Here is a 14,599-nt window from a genome sequence, read left to right as displayed (position 1 = left end):
CAACTTGAGGAGCAACTGAAGTAGAATTCTATCTCCTGTTTTTATTTTTTCCTGCTCTATTACAAGGAGAATGTGCAGGACATGAAGCCTCTGAGGTCCAATGGCGCCTTGGAATATTGTAGGGGAAGGTGGTGGATCACCCTGAGGCGGGGAGGGCGTGAGTTGACTCATGGAAGTACCCAGAACAGGGCTTAGTACACAGAAGGCGCTCAGTAAGTGCTGGCTGGCTGGACAGGCTGATGGGGAGTTGGCCCGGTCAACCGGAGGCCATTTTGGGTCTGGAGGTGTTAACCCTACTCAGGGTCTGGGAGGCTGAGGTGGCACCAGCCTCAGGCTCAGCCAAGGTCAACCCATGCCCGAGGCCACGGGAGGGAGGCCAGGAGCACAGGGTCCCCTCTCCACCCTCCTCTACCAGTGGCTCAGGCCAACACTGGGGTCATTGCGCCTCTTCCCTTTCCCCTGACACCACCTCCAAGTCCAAGACCATAAGAAATGCCCGTGGGCTCTGCTGTCAAATGGCGTTCACAATCACTCACTGCTCACTCCTCCTGCCACTGCCTCGACTGGTGCAGTCACCTCCACCCGGGGCTCTCTCTTCACTGCCCGCTTTCCAGAAGTTTCCTCCAGCTCAGATAAAAGGCCAAAGCCAGCTGGGCACAGTGGCTCATGCCTGTCATCCCAGCGCTTTGGGAGGCCAAGGTGGGAGGACCGCTTGAGTCCAGGAGTTTGAGGCCAGCCTGGGCAACATAGTGAGGCCCCGTCTCTACAAAAAATACAAAAATTAGAGGTGTAGTGGTGGGCGCCTTGGTCCCAGCTGCTTGGGAGGCCGAGGTGGGCGGACTGTGCCCCTGCACTCAGCCTGGGCGACAGTGAGAACCTGTCTCAAAAAAAAAAAAGAACAAAAGAGAAAGAAAAAGCCAGCCAGGCGCAGTGGCTCACGCCTGTAATCTTAGCACTTTGGGAGGCCAAGGCGGGCAGATCACTTGAGGTCAGGAGTTCCAGACCAGCCTGGCCAACATGGTGAAACCCTGTCTCTACTAAAAATATTAGCTGGGTGTGGTGGCAGACGCCTATAGTCCCAACTATTACGGAGGCTGAAGCAGGAGACTTGCTTGAACCCAGGAGGCTGAGATCGCACCACTGCACTCCAGCCTGGGTGACAGAGTGAGACTCCATCTCTAAATAATAATAATAATAATAATAATAATAACAATAAATCTGTGTGACCATGGGCACACGACTTCTTTTGGAACCTGCCTGTGAAATGAGGTGATGCTGCTTGCCCAGCTCACCAAGGGCTGGTGCCTGGCTCCTCCTCCTCCTCTTCCTCTCACCCACCCACCTGGAGGGTCCAGGGGAGACCTTCCTTGCAGCCCAGAGCACCGTAAGTTAGAGCTGCTGTGATCAGAAGCTGCCGGACCACAGGCTCTTCTTTCTCTTCATCCTCCCTTGCCCCAACCCCGGGCCCAGCCTCATAACCCTACAGCTTGTTCAAACCTTTTCCCTTCTCCTCAAGCCCCCTAACTCACCCTCGGTGGCCGGACGGGGTGTGGGAACAGACCCTGGGCCCTGCACTCCCAGCTTACAAATTCCCGCAGCCCCTCTTCCTCCCTCCCGATTTCTCTGACATCCTTCACAGCCCTGCCTCTGGACAGAAGAATAGCCCCTGCCCTGGCAGGCCCTGGAAGCCCTTCTCGCCAGGATCTCGGAGGACCTGCCTGGGGCTGCTTAGCCCAAAGCGTCCTGCATTTTGCTCTGAAATCCAGCTTCTCAGACACCATGTTCCTCTCGCTCCGTCCCCCATCCAGGACTGTGGTTTCTGTCTGTGCTGAAGCCCAGACCTTCCTCCAGAACTCCAGACCCCAAACCCCAAGACCTGTGCATCTGCTGGCCCCCTAGACACCTCCCCCTCATTCCAGATCCAGGCTGTCACCCTGCCCAAGCCCTCTCCCAGCGCCTCCCTCCACCTCCAACAGCCAACAGCTATTCCAGGATCAGCCCTGGGCTATGCGTGGTGGTTGCTCAATGGTTTCATTCATCCTAGAGACGCCACCTTCTCTCCAGTGTGCTGAAGCCCACCCTGCTCAACGCCTCTTGCTGGGATGGCTGAGACTGCCCTGACCAAGCCCTCAGCCCTGGTCCACCAGGCAGCCCAACAGAGCATCCTAAACAAATCTAGAGGCAACACCGACCCCTTTGGCCCTTCTCATAACCAGTGAGGGGAGCCCAGCTGACAGTCCCTGCAGTTCCTTTTCTGAACAGACCTGTCTGTTCACATTCTGGGGGGCGGGGGAAAGGAAGCAGGGAAGATTGGGTCACGGTTCCCCAAAAAAATCTGGAAGAACTTTCCTTGGGGGAGAGGAGGAGTGATCAGGAACCAAGTGTGGTGAACAAAAAGGGAAAGGAAAATTGCCTGAGGTGTAATACATTACATTTTTTTTTTCTTTTTTAAGACAGGGTCTCACTCTGTTGCTCAGGATGGAGTACCAGTGGCGTAATCTTGGCTCACTTCAACCTCCGCCTCCCAGGTTTAAGTGATCCTCCTGCCTTAGCCTCCCAAGTAGCTGGGATTACAGGTGCCCGCCATCATGCCCAGCTAATTTTTGTATTTTTAGTAAAGATGGGTTTTGCCATGTTGACCAGATTGGTCTCAAACTTCCGGCCTCAAGTGATCTGCCCACTTCGGCCTCTCAAAGTGCTGGGATTACAGACATAAGCCGCCACGCCTGGCCTTATTTCAAATTTTTTTTAGACAAGGTCTCACTATGTTGCCCAGGCTGGATACCAACCCCTGGCCTCAAGTGATCCTCCTGCCTCGGCCTCCTGAATAGCTGGGACTCCAGGTGTGCACCACTGCACCCCACTTATTTTAAATTTTTTTAACAAGGAAAATGTGTTTGTATCATCCTGGACTTTAAAATTAACTTTAAAGTATTGACCAGACTGGCCAACACAGTGAAACCTTGTCTCTACTAAAAATACAAAAAATTAGGTAACTGGGATTACAGGCATGCACCTCCACGCCCGGCTAATTTTTGTATTTTTAGTAGAGATGGGGTTTCACCATATTGGCCAGGCTGGTCTCGAACTCCTGACCTCGTGATCCACCTGCCTCAGCCTCCCAAAGTGCTGGGATTATAGGCGTGAGCCACCGCGCCCGAACTTTTTGTTTTTTAGATGGAGTTTCACTCTTGTTGCCCAGGCTGGAGTGCAATGGCGCAATCTCGGCTCACTACAACCTCCACCTCCCGGGTTCGAGCGATTATCCTGCCTGAGCCTCCCAAGTAGCTGGGATTACAGGCATGTGTCACCACACCCGGCTAATGTGTTGTATTTTTAGTAGAGACGGGGTTTCACCATGTTGGCCAGGCTGGTCTCGAACTCCTGACTTCAGGTGATCCACCTGTCTCAGCCTCCCAAAGTGCTGGGATTATAGGCGTGGGCCACCGCACCCAGCCCCTCCTGGTGATTCTGATACCCTAAAGCCTGCATCTCAATCTAAGGTCCCCAGGAATCCCCTGGGGGCCTGGCTAAAATGCAGCCTCAGATTCAGCAGCTCTGGGGTGGGCCTGAGACTGCATTATGGACCAACTCCCAGTTGATGCTGCTACTGCTGATCTACAGAACACACTTTGATTTGGCTCACACCTGTAACCCCAGCACTTACGGAGGCCAAGGCGGGAGGATCGCTTGAGGCCAAGAGTTTGAGACCAGCCTGGGCAACCTAATAAGAGCCCCTATCTCTACAAAAATTTTTTTTAAATTAGCTGGGCACGGCTGGGCGCCCCGTGGCTCACGCCTGTAATCCCAGCACTTTAGGAAGCCGAGGTGGGCAGATCACGAGGTCAGGAGATCAAGACCATCCTGGCTAACATGGTGAAACCCTGTCTCTACTAAAAATACGAAAAATTAGCCAGTCGTGGTGGTGGGCACCGGTAGTCCCAGCTATTCGGGAGGCTGAGGCAGGAGAATGACATGAACCTGGGAGGCGGAGCTTGCAGGGAGGCGGAGCTTGCAGGGAGGCAGAGCTTGCAGTGAGCCGAAGCCGAGATCGTGCCACTGCACTCCAGCCTGGGCGACAGAACAAAATCCTGTCTCTGAAAAATATAATAAATGAGGGAAGAAGGCAAACAATCCCCCTCAGCCTGTTTTCTAGGCACACGGTGACACCCCCTCCTTTACATGTTGTCTGTGGTTGCTTTCAATACATCAGCGGAGTAATGGGACGAGACCACATGGCGGCTGAGCACGGTGGCTCACGCCTGTCATCCCAGCACTTTGGGTGGCTGAAGTGGGCGGATCACTTGAGGTCAGGAGTTCAAGACCAGCCTGACCAACATGGTGAAACCCCATCTCTACCAAAAATACAAAAATTAGCCGGGTGTGGTGGCAGGCACCTGCAATCCCAGCTACTTGGGAAGCTGAGGCAGGAGAATCGCGCGAACCCCAGAGGTGGAGGTTTGCAGTGAGGTGAGATGGTGCCACTGCACTCCAGCCTGGGCGACAGAGCAAGACTCTATCTCAACAAAGAAAAAAATAATAATAAAGACCACATGGCATAAAATATTGCCCATCTGGCACTTTGCGCAGTTTGCCCACCCCCAGTCTAAAGGAGTCTGTCTCAGCCTGATGCGTCTCCCAGGACCCCATGCCCCCTCCAGCCTGCAGACAGCCTCCAACCGTGATTCCAGAACTGCCAGCATTTCCCACCAACTCCTTCTGTCCGGTTTATTTCTCCCCACCACTCCTGGTCTCACTGAACCCCCCAACCCTATGGCCAGACCCGCCCCCACCGCCCCTACTCTACTGTAAACACATTTGGACCTGGTCTCGCTCCCCAGCCTGGGGCAGCGTTGTGGCTCAAGGTACTGAGTGGATCTGAGGTCCCCACACAAGACACAAGACACACTTGGGGAGGGGCTCTCTGTATCCTTTATCTCCGGCAGGGTCAGCGGCCCTCCAAGGCCCGGTCTCGAGCGATGACTGCCTCCTCGAACTTGATCATGAGCGTGGTGCCCTTGTGCCAGTGCGCCGTGACCTTGGCAGGGAAGCCGCTGTGTGTGAGCACCGCCTCCACGATGCCCGCCGTGAAGCTGGCGCAGTTGAGTGTGCTGTTCTCCTTGGGCACGGAGATGTAGGTGTTGATGAGCGGCTCGCGCTCGATGATGTAGAAGGTGCGCGCGTCATCGTTGGCCTGCTCCAGCTTGTCCGCCTCCTTGCCGAAGAGCGCCTTCCACACGGCGCCTTTGACGAAGAGCAACGCGCCTAGCACCTTGGTCTCACGCCGGGCACCCTTTTCGCGCGCCACCAGCGCATCCAGCACGCGCGCGCCCACCTGGCGGCCCAGCGCGGCCAGGCGCGCCTGCAGCTCGGCCACGGAGAAGACGCGGCTCTGGCAGTGCTGTACCAGCTCGGAGAACAGCAGCGCGAAGGCGCTCAGGCTCACCTCGGTGCGCGGCCGCGCCAGCGCGCGCTCCAGCAGCGCCGACTTCCCGCGCGTGAAGCGCGCCTCCATGCCGCCGCCACCCTGCGGGAAGACCAGGAAGCGCAGGTGTCAGGGGCAATGGGAAGGGGACCAGGCCGGGAGGGAAGGAGGGAGAACCGCGAGGGGCCCTGGGACACCCTTGCCCCACGCCACTGTTGTGTGCTCCAGTGCCGACTTCCCACGTGCAAAGAGATGCGCGTAAAACACGCCTCGATTACACATAACCAGATAAATCAGGGAAGGGGAGAGTCATACCCTCGGCAGGCAGCGGGCTAGCGGGAGTGGGGAAAAGGTGGGAGGAGAGACACGAGGGGGAACAGAAGAGGGCACCGGAAACCACCCAACCCTCAGGCATGCAGACGGTTCAATTGCGAAAGCGCCTTCCTGCCTGCTCCGCCACCTACGGGAGTAACTAGAAAACTAGTGTATGGGGAGAGGGGCGTCAGATCTAGGGCAGGGAGGTGACAAAGATGAGGCACCACGAGGGGATATGGGCAGTCGCCCCTGCCTCGCCATGCGCTCCGGCACTGACGACCCTCAGGAACTTTCCTGCCCGCCCTCTGCGGAAAGCCAGAGTAAAGAGGGTGGAGGGTGGGAGTGGGGTAGGAGCGTGTCAAGACCAGAGACCAGGAGGGTTGGGGGCTTTAACAGGGGAGATCCGTGGGGCAGGGAGGGGCAGGGAACCCCCAACCCCAAGCCCTCAGGCAGCTCCGATGTGTCACGCAGGAACCCTTCGTCCTTTGAGACGCGGATGGGCCTGGGTTCTGAAGGCTGGGAGGAGGGGCCCAGAGGTGTTGGGAGCCTCCCACCCTCGTGCTCTCCAGAAAGGAAGCTGGATGCTGAGCAAACTGTGGTCCTCCCATCAGCTGTCGGTGCGGGGAAAGCGAGATGGGGTAGGGGGCTCCTGGAGAGAAATGGGGTGGGGAGCAGGCGCCGAGACGGGATCGGAGGGGCAGCTGAGAACCCGCCCCTATCATGCATGGGGAGGTTTGTGGATGCTAAGCCGACCCCAACGAGGTCTGCGTAGGAGGTGGGAGAACCAGCGGGGAGGGGGGGGTCCCAGAGGCTCCGGGCCGCCCCCGCCCCAGCATGCAGATCCGTCCGTGCCGAGGGCCCTGGGCGCGCGAGATGGGAGAGGGATCGTTAAGACCCCACCACCGGGCTGCGATGGGGGCTGAAGTGAGCTGAACTGCCGCAGCGTCAGGGCCCCGCGACCCTCGCCCTGTACCTCTACACTGGGGAGAAACCCACCCTCCTCGCAGCCTCCTGAGGGGGGCCGAAGCGAGCGGGCCCGTGATCGCGGACGCCGAGACCCCAGCCCAGGACCCACACGCCCGCGGGGAAGGGGCCGGGGAGCGGACGAAGCTCGGCGCGGGCAGGGGGGGTGGGTAGGGTCTCACCAGGAACCGCAGCCGTCTGCTCGGCCGAGCTGCTTTACGGCGCCGTAAAAGGCGCTGCGTGCGCAGGCGCGCGACGGGCCAGGCGTGTGGGCGGGGCGCGCGCGGCGGTGCCCGAGAGCGGCCGCAGGGGGGCGCGCGAGTCCGCGGAGCCGGACCCAGGGACTTGGCCCACGGCTGTGATGGCTGTTCCGCGCGTGGCCAGGGTCTCGCTGGCTCTGGGTGGCCCACGCTGGAGGGGACGCTTGCAGACCTAGTCACCTGCTCAGGGCACACGTATGACAATGGGCCAATGTATACCCTTGCACATGGACACACCTGTTGGCGTTTCCAGGCACTCCTATGTCTTTGGGGATGGGTTCAATTGTCTCAAGTGCATCCATGTGGCCGGGCGCGGTGGCTCCCGCCTTGTAACCCCAGCATTTTCGGAGGCCGAAGTGGGAGAATCACTTGAGGCCAGGAGTTTGAGACCAGCCTGGACAACATAGCTCGACCCCCACCTCTTTAAAAAAATTTGGCCAGATGTGGTGGTGTGAACCTGTAATCCCATCTACTCGGGAGGCGGAGGCAGGAGGATCGTCTGAGCCCAGGAGTTCGAGGCTGCAATGAGTCATGATCGTACCACTGCCCTCCAGCCTGGGTGACAGAGCAAGACCCTGTCTCAAAAAAAACAAAAACAAACAACAACAACAACAACGAAACAAATCAAGTGCATGCATGAGCGGTGGACATAGTACATTAGGGTCATGTACACTCACGGATACATGATCAGTGGCATAGATACACTCACGGGCACAATTACACACGTGGGTACACGCTTAGGGCTTGTATATATCCGTGGTCCCAGGTACACTCAGGAAGATGTTGTATGCTCAGGGGCACCCACTCTGGGACACACGGAAGACACAGGGAATGAGTTACTCATTCACAGACACACAGGTACTCACGCAGGGCACTCAGTCTCGCCCACCCTCGTGCCCCGAGGTCATTGTCACGTGCAGACTCTCCCTCTCCCCAGGTCCCAAAACCCCTCTCCTTGCCCCAATAACAGGTCCCATAGTGACGCTGTTTTCCCTTGACTTTATTTATCTTCATAAGTCACAAAATGTGAGTGCAGAGATAAATGACTGTCTGTGTGCATGTGTCCTGAGCACACAGGGTGGCATAACTTGGCACACTCATAATGACACAGCCGTTCACCCAGGCACAGATAGTGACAGGGCGCACATGGCGACACCCACATGTGCAGAGATAAATCTCCCCCACCATGACATGGGTAGACACAAAACACACTGCAGTACACTCTAGTATGTTTACACAAACAGGGAGACAGGCCCGTGCAATGCATGTCACCAACACCCACACTCAGAGTGACACCTGCTGGAGGTCCTCAGACAGCCACCCACCGTGACATGCTGAGACTCACATATGTCACATGACACAGGCATGCATGCCACATTCACTGTGACTCTCAGTCCTATTCATTCATCACCTTTCTGGGAGATACACTGAAATGTCCTCCCTTTGCAAAATGCACACACACTCGCACGCACACACGTGCACACATGCACACACACGCACGCAGGTGTACACACACACGAGCAACTCCGAGACACTCATTCACCATGACTCAAGGTTTTTCTATATATGGGACGAGGGGCAGGTTCACACTAGTCTGGAGGGGGGTCATTTCCCGTCTTCATTGGCAGGTGCAGCCCCATCTTCCAAGCTGTGGCTTTGGCTGCCACAATGTCCTCTCATTTATTGAGGTGAGGACTCTGGGGATGGGGAGAGATCCACAGTGAGGCAGATCCTGCCCCTGGGAGAGGAGCTGGGGCCAAATCTGAAGCCCCACTCACCCTCCTCCACCTCCCCTCGGGGCGCCAACTTACGTGGCATTTTCTGCAGCACCTCCAAGATTTTCTGTACCTTTGCATCAATGTTTCCTATGCCCAGGGGGCGGGGAGGGTTGGGTGGGAACAGATAAGTCAAGCTGCAGTGGAGCCTCAAACGAAGCCCCCACCTTCCTTGGAAGCCCCCTCCCTGCCCCACACCCACCCTAGGGTACAGCAGAGCCCATGGATTTGGGGTTCCCAGGAGCCTTTCAATACCCACAGAGCAACCCAGACGGTAACACCCATCGCCCCTCCACAACTTGAGCTTTGGGAGGGTCGGACCCCGGCTTTCTCCTCCGCTGAATCCCCTGCCCCCAGCTCAGCTCCGGGCATTGGTGACAAATTCCCCCCATAGAAGGCAAGACTACAGAGGCACCTGCTAATAGCTTCTCTAATTTCTCCACCTTGCTCCTGACCATGGTGATGCTCTGCTGAATGGAATCCCAGCCTCCCTTCTGTCTCTCTTCGCATGCTTGTATGGAGTTTGAGACTGAGGGCATGAAACAGGGGTGTCTGTGCATCCATTCCTCTCCAGACCCCCACCATGACCCCATGGGTCTCCCTCAGACCCTCCACTCACCATTCCAAAGCTCCCTTTTAAAGCCTAGCAGCTCCTTGGACATCTCAGCATCTGTTCAGGAGGGGCAGGAAAATCCTTGAAGCACCCAGGGAGAGAGAGAGAGAAGGACAAGGGAGAAAGTCTAGGCCCCCCAGCACCCTCCTCCCAAGAAGTACTCACTCTTCACCATGATGAAGGCTGACAGGATGATGCAGAGGATGAAGGCCAGGGCTAGGAGGATGTACAGGCTCAGGATGGCTCTGTACAACCAGGAGGGGACCTGGGTGGAGTCTGAGGGCGGCCTGCACTGGGCTGGGACTGGAGCAAAGAGGCAGCGAAGTGACCTTGAGGGGCCAGCACCACCACTCAAACCATCCTCACTGTCTCTAACACCATGGACACCTCGCTCGTCCCAAAACCATCAGCAGCTGTGTTCATGCAGCTTGCCATCATCATCAACAACACTGCCGCCACCAGCCACCCTCAGCGATCTAACACCGTCACCATCACAGACCCCCTCTCCAGCATTCCCCAACATTGTCATCATCAACAGACCTCATTAGCACATCAACAGCTGTCACCTCTTCCTTCCCCATCGCCTCCTCCCTTCCATGCAGCCCCGGGGGCCCTGCAGTTGCCCGCCCGCCTGCCCCTTCCCAAGGTGATGGGATGTGAGCAGGTGCGTGTCTGCTCACCTTGGCTCGTGGGTCGTGAATGACCACCCTTCGCATGGTCCTGGTTTTTGAAGGCCAAGGTGATATTCTCATAGTCTGGGTCACGGGCACCTGGGAGGGGTTGGAGACCGCTCAGAGCTCTGTGGTGTGGAGAGTGGATCTGGGATCTTGTTTTACCCAACCCTTTGCACTCAATAAATTGTAAGGGGTGAAAGATAAGGAGTGAGAAGCTAAAATCTGCTTTTTGATTAAGCAGAGCGGGTGTTTGAGGGTTTGAGTGATCACACCACACACACATCCACACACACATCCACACATCTTGGAGGGGAAGGAGCCCCCGGCCCCCACCTTTGACCCCTTACCTCTCCCATCTGAACTCTCCTTTTTTTATTTTTATTTTTTTTACAGACAGAGTCTCTCTATGTTGCCCAGGCCAGTCTCCACCTCCAGGGCTCAGGCAATCCTCCCGCCTCAGCCTCCCAAAGTGCTGGAATTATAGACGTGAGCAACGGCCCCTGGCCCCCCAATCTCTCCTTCTTAACCCCTCCCTTCCACCTCGAGGTCCCTAACCTTGATTCTTGGCTGAGGCCCCCCGTTTCTTGTCCTTGAAGGCTGGTGCTTGCATCTTGACTTCCTGGTGCTTGTAGATTTCCTCCACTTCCATGCTCCCCAGCCCGCGAATTTGTCCATACACGTCCCCGCCCACCGGAAAGTGTTAAGGCAGATGAGGAAATCTGGAGGTGGGGGGAGGAAAGAGGGGGAGCAGCCTCCTCTTTTGAGGGATCCATGACTCTTGCACCCTGGGGCACCCTTATCCCTGCCCCGATCAAGAGGGTCTTGGGAGCCAAGAGGTCTCAGAAAGGACCAAGAAGATAAACCTCTAGACCGGGAGACAGTATTCGACACTCGGAAATGTTACAGGAAGCTGTGGTCTCTGTGTGTTTCTGTGTCTACCTGGATGGACCTCACCCTCCTACCTCCTCTCCGTTTCAAAAGAGAAGCTGTGACACCTCAGTGTCCCAACTTTTTGGGTAAGAGCAACCAGTCTTGGAGACAGGACACCTGGGTCCCCCCCACCTTCCTTCCTCCAGCCTCAGCTCCACCCCTCAGCTCCACCCTCAAGAAGTTCTTCTACTTCTACAAGTCCCCGTGGAGGAAAAGCACAGATGTGAGGCAACGGGAACTAACCACTGGAACGCCACACCCACATCTGAGACTGAGGACAGACCCACATCCTTCCCTCCCTCCCCAAATCCCCTGCTTTTATACACACCTGGAGGAGGCCGGGAGAGGTGGCTCACGCCTGTAATCCCAGCACTCTGGGAGGCTGAGGTGGGTGGATCGCCTGAGGTCAGGAGTTCGAAACCAGCCTGGCCAACATGGTGAAACCCCGTCTCTACTAAAAACACAAAAATTAGCTGGGCATGGTGGCGAGCGCCTGTAATCCTAGCTACTCAGGAGGCTGAGGCAGGAGAATCGCTTAAACCTGGGAGGCGGAGGCTGCAGTGAGCGGAGATCACGCCATTGCACTCCAGAATGGGTGACAAGAGCAACACTCTGTCTCAAAAAAGAACACCGGAGGAACAGTTTCCTCTGCACCTGGAAAATCCAGGTTTCTCATTCTCATCCATCCATCTGCTTATCTACCCAGATACTCTCTCTCTCTCTGTGTCTCTCTCTCTCGCACACACACGTACACACACAGGTCTGCACACGGACACACATCACAAACTCATTTGTATACTATTTGCCTTGTGACACTCAGAAAAATAGACACAGGCATGCGTTCACATGCCCGCACTCTGTCTAGAAGATGTCTTAGTTCACTTTGTGTTTATCTGATCTTGAAAACAGGGGTTACAAAAGGCATGAAGTAGCTGGGTATGGCGGCTCGCTCTATAGTGCCAGCTACCCAGGAGGCTGAGGTAGGAGGACCATTTGAGGCCAGGAGTTTGAGACCACCGTGAGCAACGTAGCAAGACCCTGTCTCTTTAAATGTTTTTTAATAATTTTTTTTTGAGACAGGGTTTCACTCTGTTGCCGAGCTGGGGGTGCAGCAGCGTGAATGGCTCACTACAGCTTTGACCTCCCTGGCTCAAGTAATCCTTCGGCCTCGGCTTCCCGAGTAGCTGAAATTACAGGTGGGCACTACTCCACCTGGCTAATTTTTCTCCTTTTTTGAGATGGAGTTTTGCTCTTGTCACCCAGGCTGGAGTGCAATGACGCTATCTCAGCTCACTGCAACCTCCGTATCCCAGATTCAAGTCATTCTCCTGCCTCAGTCTCCCAAGTAGGTGGGACTACAGGCATGTACCACCACCCCAGGCTAATTTTGTATTTTTAGTAGAGACGGGGTTTCACCATGTTGGTCAGGCTGGTCTCGAACTCCTGACTTCACGTGATCTACCCGCCTTGGCCTCCCAAAGTGCTGGGATTACAAGCATCAGCCACCGTGCCCGGTCTAATTTTTCTTATTTTTTGTAGAGATGAGAGTCTCAATATGTTGTCCAGGCTGGTCTTGATCTCCTGGGTTCAACTGATCCTCCAGCCTTGGTCTCCCAAAGTGCTAGGATTACAGGCATACATTTTTATTTTTATTTTTTTCTGGCCAGGTGTGGTGGCTCACGCCTGTAATCACAGCACTTTGGGAGTCTGAGGCGGGCGGATCACCTGAGGTCAGGAGTTAGAGACCAGCCTGACCAATATGATAAAACCCCGTCTCTACTAAAAATGCAAAAATTAACTGGGCGTGGTGGCAGGTGCCCGTAATCTCAGCCACTCGGGAGGCTGAGACAGGAGAATCGCTTGAACCCGGGAGGTGGAGGTTGCAGTGAGCCGAGATCGCGCCATTGCACTCCAGCCTGGGCAACAAGAGCAAAACTCCGTCAAAAAAAAAAAAAAAAAAGGAAAGAAAGAAAGAAAAGAAGGAAGGAAGGAGAAGAAAAGAAAAAAGAAAAAAACAAGTATAAGACTGTCTTATGTGCAGAAAGTGATGATGTTTTGGTTAAAAATATGTGGTTAAATTTCAGACAACTTGAACGTTGAGAAATGAGCGTCGAGATCTGGTGAGGATAATGTTCTGTTTCCTAAAATATTGCCAAATCCTGTGTCTCCAAGAAAGATCAATTTGATAATGACTTCATGCCAGCTCCTCTATTTGGTCTTAGAAAGAAGTCAGTTACTGAGCTATAGGACCACCTTCTAATGGAGCAGACGGACCAATTGGATGTGGGCTCTGCCTTGATGGCAGGCGCAGGGGGTGGAGCCACAGTGCTGCACATTTTCCAGGCTTGGGTGGGGCTGAGACCCGGCTCCAGGCTCTGGACTTCCTCTGAGAAAAAGGTCACGCTAAACCAGAGGCCCACAAGCAATCATGTCATGTGGGAAACATCTGCAAAGCTGCCTGACCAGCACCCGTCCCTTTCATAGGGTAACATTCTCAATTTTCTTTTAAGAAAGAAAATGTGTGCTAGGTCCAGCAAACCATAAGCTAGGGATTGGTTTACAGTGGACAAATGATCCAGACCCAGCCAATCAGAGTATAAGATTGGGCAGAGAGGCAGGCATTTGAGCAAGATCCAGCCAATGAAACTCTGGTCTGGGATTTTTATTGGTTTAACCAGGGGGAAAAAAGCATTCTCTTTTTTTTCCAACCCTCACTAGGGCTGCCACAATGGGAGGATGTAATGGGAGCTGTGACAGGGAAGAATCTACTTGAGAGCGAAGGCAGTGCTGAGAAAATGAGACCCAAGAGGAAGTCTGGGTCCTGGAGACATCATTTGAGACCCTGGTTCCAAGCCATACCTGAACTTGTCGTTCTAACCCTGGGCTTGTCAGTTACACAAACACGAAACTTCCTTTTAGTTTTGCCCAAGCTAGTTTGAAGTGGGGTCTGTTGTACTTGCAAGCAGAAGAATCTTGCCTTGGCTGGGCTCTGTGGCCCACGCCTGTAATCCCAGCACTTTGGAAGGCCGAGGCAGGTGGATCACTTGACGTCAGGAATTTGAGACCAGCCTGGCCAAAATGGCGAAATCACCGTGTCTACTAAAAATACAAAAATTAGCCAGGAGTGGTGTCGGGAGCCTGCAATCCCAACTACTCAGGAAGCTGAAGCAGGAGAATCACTTGAACCTGGAGGTGGAGGTTGCAGTGAACTGAGATCGTGCCACTGCACTCCAGCCTGGACAACAGAGTGAGACTCCATCTCAAAAAGGAAGAAGAAGACGAAGAAGAAGGAGGAGGAGGAGGATGAGGAGGAGGAAGGAGGGAAGGAGGAGGGAGGAGGATATCTTGCCTACCACAGGGGGTCTAGGCATTAGCTATTGAGGAAATGGAGGCTCTAATAGGGGGTTTGCCTGTCCACATCACCTGGGCAGATATGACCTCCAAGTCTGCACTCTGGGGCAGGAGAATGTCTATGTTGGAATTGAGGAACCAGAAGAGATCCCTCTTAGGGTTCAGATACAGGACTATTGGATGGGGGTTGAAGACAAATAGTTCTGGGGACAATGGAGCATCCCCGCCCCCAACACATACACAGAGCAGTAAGGGGCAGGGCCACACACAAGGCACTAGGCTCACCCTCTCTG

General features: G+C 55.0%; 2 protein-coding genes across 5 annotated transcripts; both read right to left on the bottom strand.

Moving 5' to 3' along the window:
• Positions 1-4,914: 4,914 nt before the first annotated feature.
• On the bottom strand, positions 4,915-7,163 carry TRAPPC5 (trafficking protein particle complex subunit 5). Of its 3 annotated transcripts, none has more exons than XM_054539505.1 (2): positions 6,886-7,163; positions 4,915-5,527 (listed from the first exon to the last, which is right to left on the bottom strand). In XM_054539505.1, the coding sequence occupies exon 2, from the start codon at positions 5,513-5,515 to the stop codon at positions 4,949-4,951; it is 567 nt and encodes a 188-aa protein (XP_054395480.1). In that variant the 5' UTR covers positions 5,516-5,527; positions 6,886-7,163; the 3' UTR covers positions 4,915-4,948. The 3 variants fall into 3 exon arrangements, with proteins under 3 accessions (XP_054395480.1, XP_009250976.1, XP_054395481.1); XM_009252701.2 differs by having other exon boundaries at positions 6,737-6,926; XM_054539506.2 differs by having other exon boundaries at positions 6,714-6,902.
• Positions 7,164-8,160: 997 nt separating this feature from the next.
• MCEMP1 (mast cell expressed membrane protein 1) lies at positions 8,161-10,688 on the bottom strand. 2 transcript variants are annotated; one of them, XM_054539503.1, is made up of 7 exons: positions 10,581-10,688; positions 10,032-10,121; positions 9,517-9,654; positions 9,358-9,408; positions 9,154-9,267; positions 8,775-8,828; positions 8,161-8,660 (listed from the first exon to the last, which is right to left on the bottom strand). In XM_054539503.1, exons 1-7 carry the CDS (start codon positions 10,672-10,674, stop codon positions 8,644-8,646), a joined length of 558 nt encoding a protein of 185 aa, XP_054395478.1. In that variant the 5' UTR covers positions 10,675-10,688; the 3' UTR covers positions 8,161-8,643. The 2 variants fall into 2 exon arrangements, with proteins under 2 accessions (XP_054395478.1, XP_054395477.1); XM_054539502.2 differs by lacking the exon at positions 10,581-10,688 and having other exon boundaries at positions 10,032-10,503.
• Between the last annotated feature and the right edge of the window lie 3,911 nt (positions 10,689-14,599).

The sequence above is a fragment of the Pongo abelii genome, chromosome 20 (assembly GCF_028885655.2).
Source record: "Pongo abelii isolate AG06213 chromosome 20, NHGRI_mPonAbe1-v2.0_pri, whole genome shotgun sequence".
NCBI classification, from domain to species: domain Eukaryota; kingdom Metazoa; phylum Chordata; class Mammalia; order Primates; family Hominidae; genus Pongo; species Pongo abelii.
This window is presented reverse-complemented; position numbering and strand designations above follow the sequence as displayed.

Excerpts from the sequence above, each read along its gene's own strand:
- MCEMP1 (XM_054539502.2), bottom strand. The coding sequence starts at position 10,320 with ATGTGTGTGTGGATGTGTGTGTGGTGTGATCACTCAAACCCTCAAACA. Across the intron at positions 9,409-9,516 it reads AGCCTTCATCATGGTGAAGA|ATGCTGAGATGTCCAAGGAG; the intron begins GTGAGTACTTCT and ends CCTCCTGAACAG. Across the intron at positions 8,829-9,153 it reads ATTAGAGAAGCTATTAGCAG|GAAACATTGATGCAAAGGTA; the intron begins GTGCCTCTGTAG and ends CCCTGGGCATAG.
- TRAPPC5 (XM_054539505.1), bottom strand. The coding sequence starts at position 5,515 with ATGGAGGCGCGCTTCACGCGCGGGAAGTCGGCGCTGCTGGAGCGCGCG.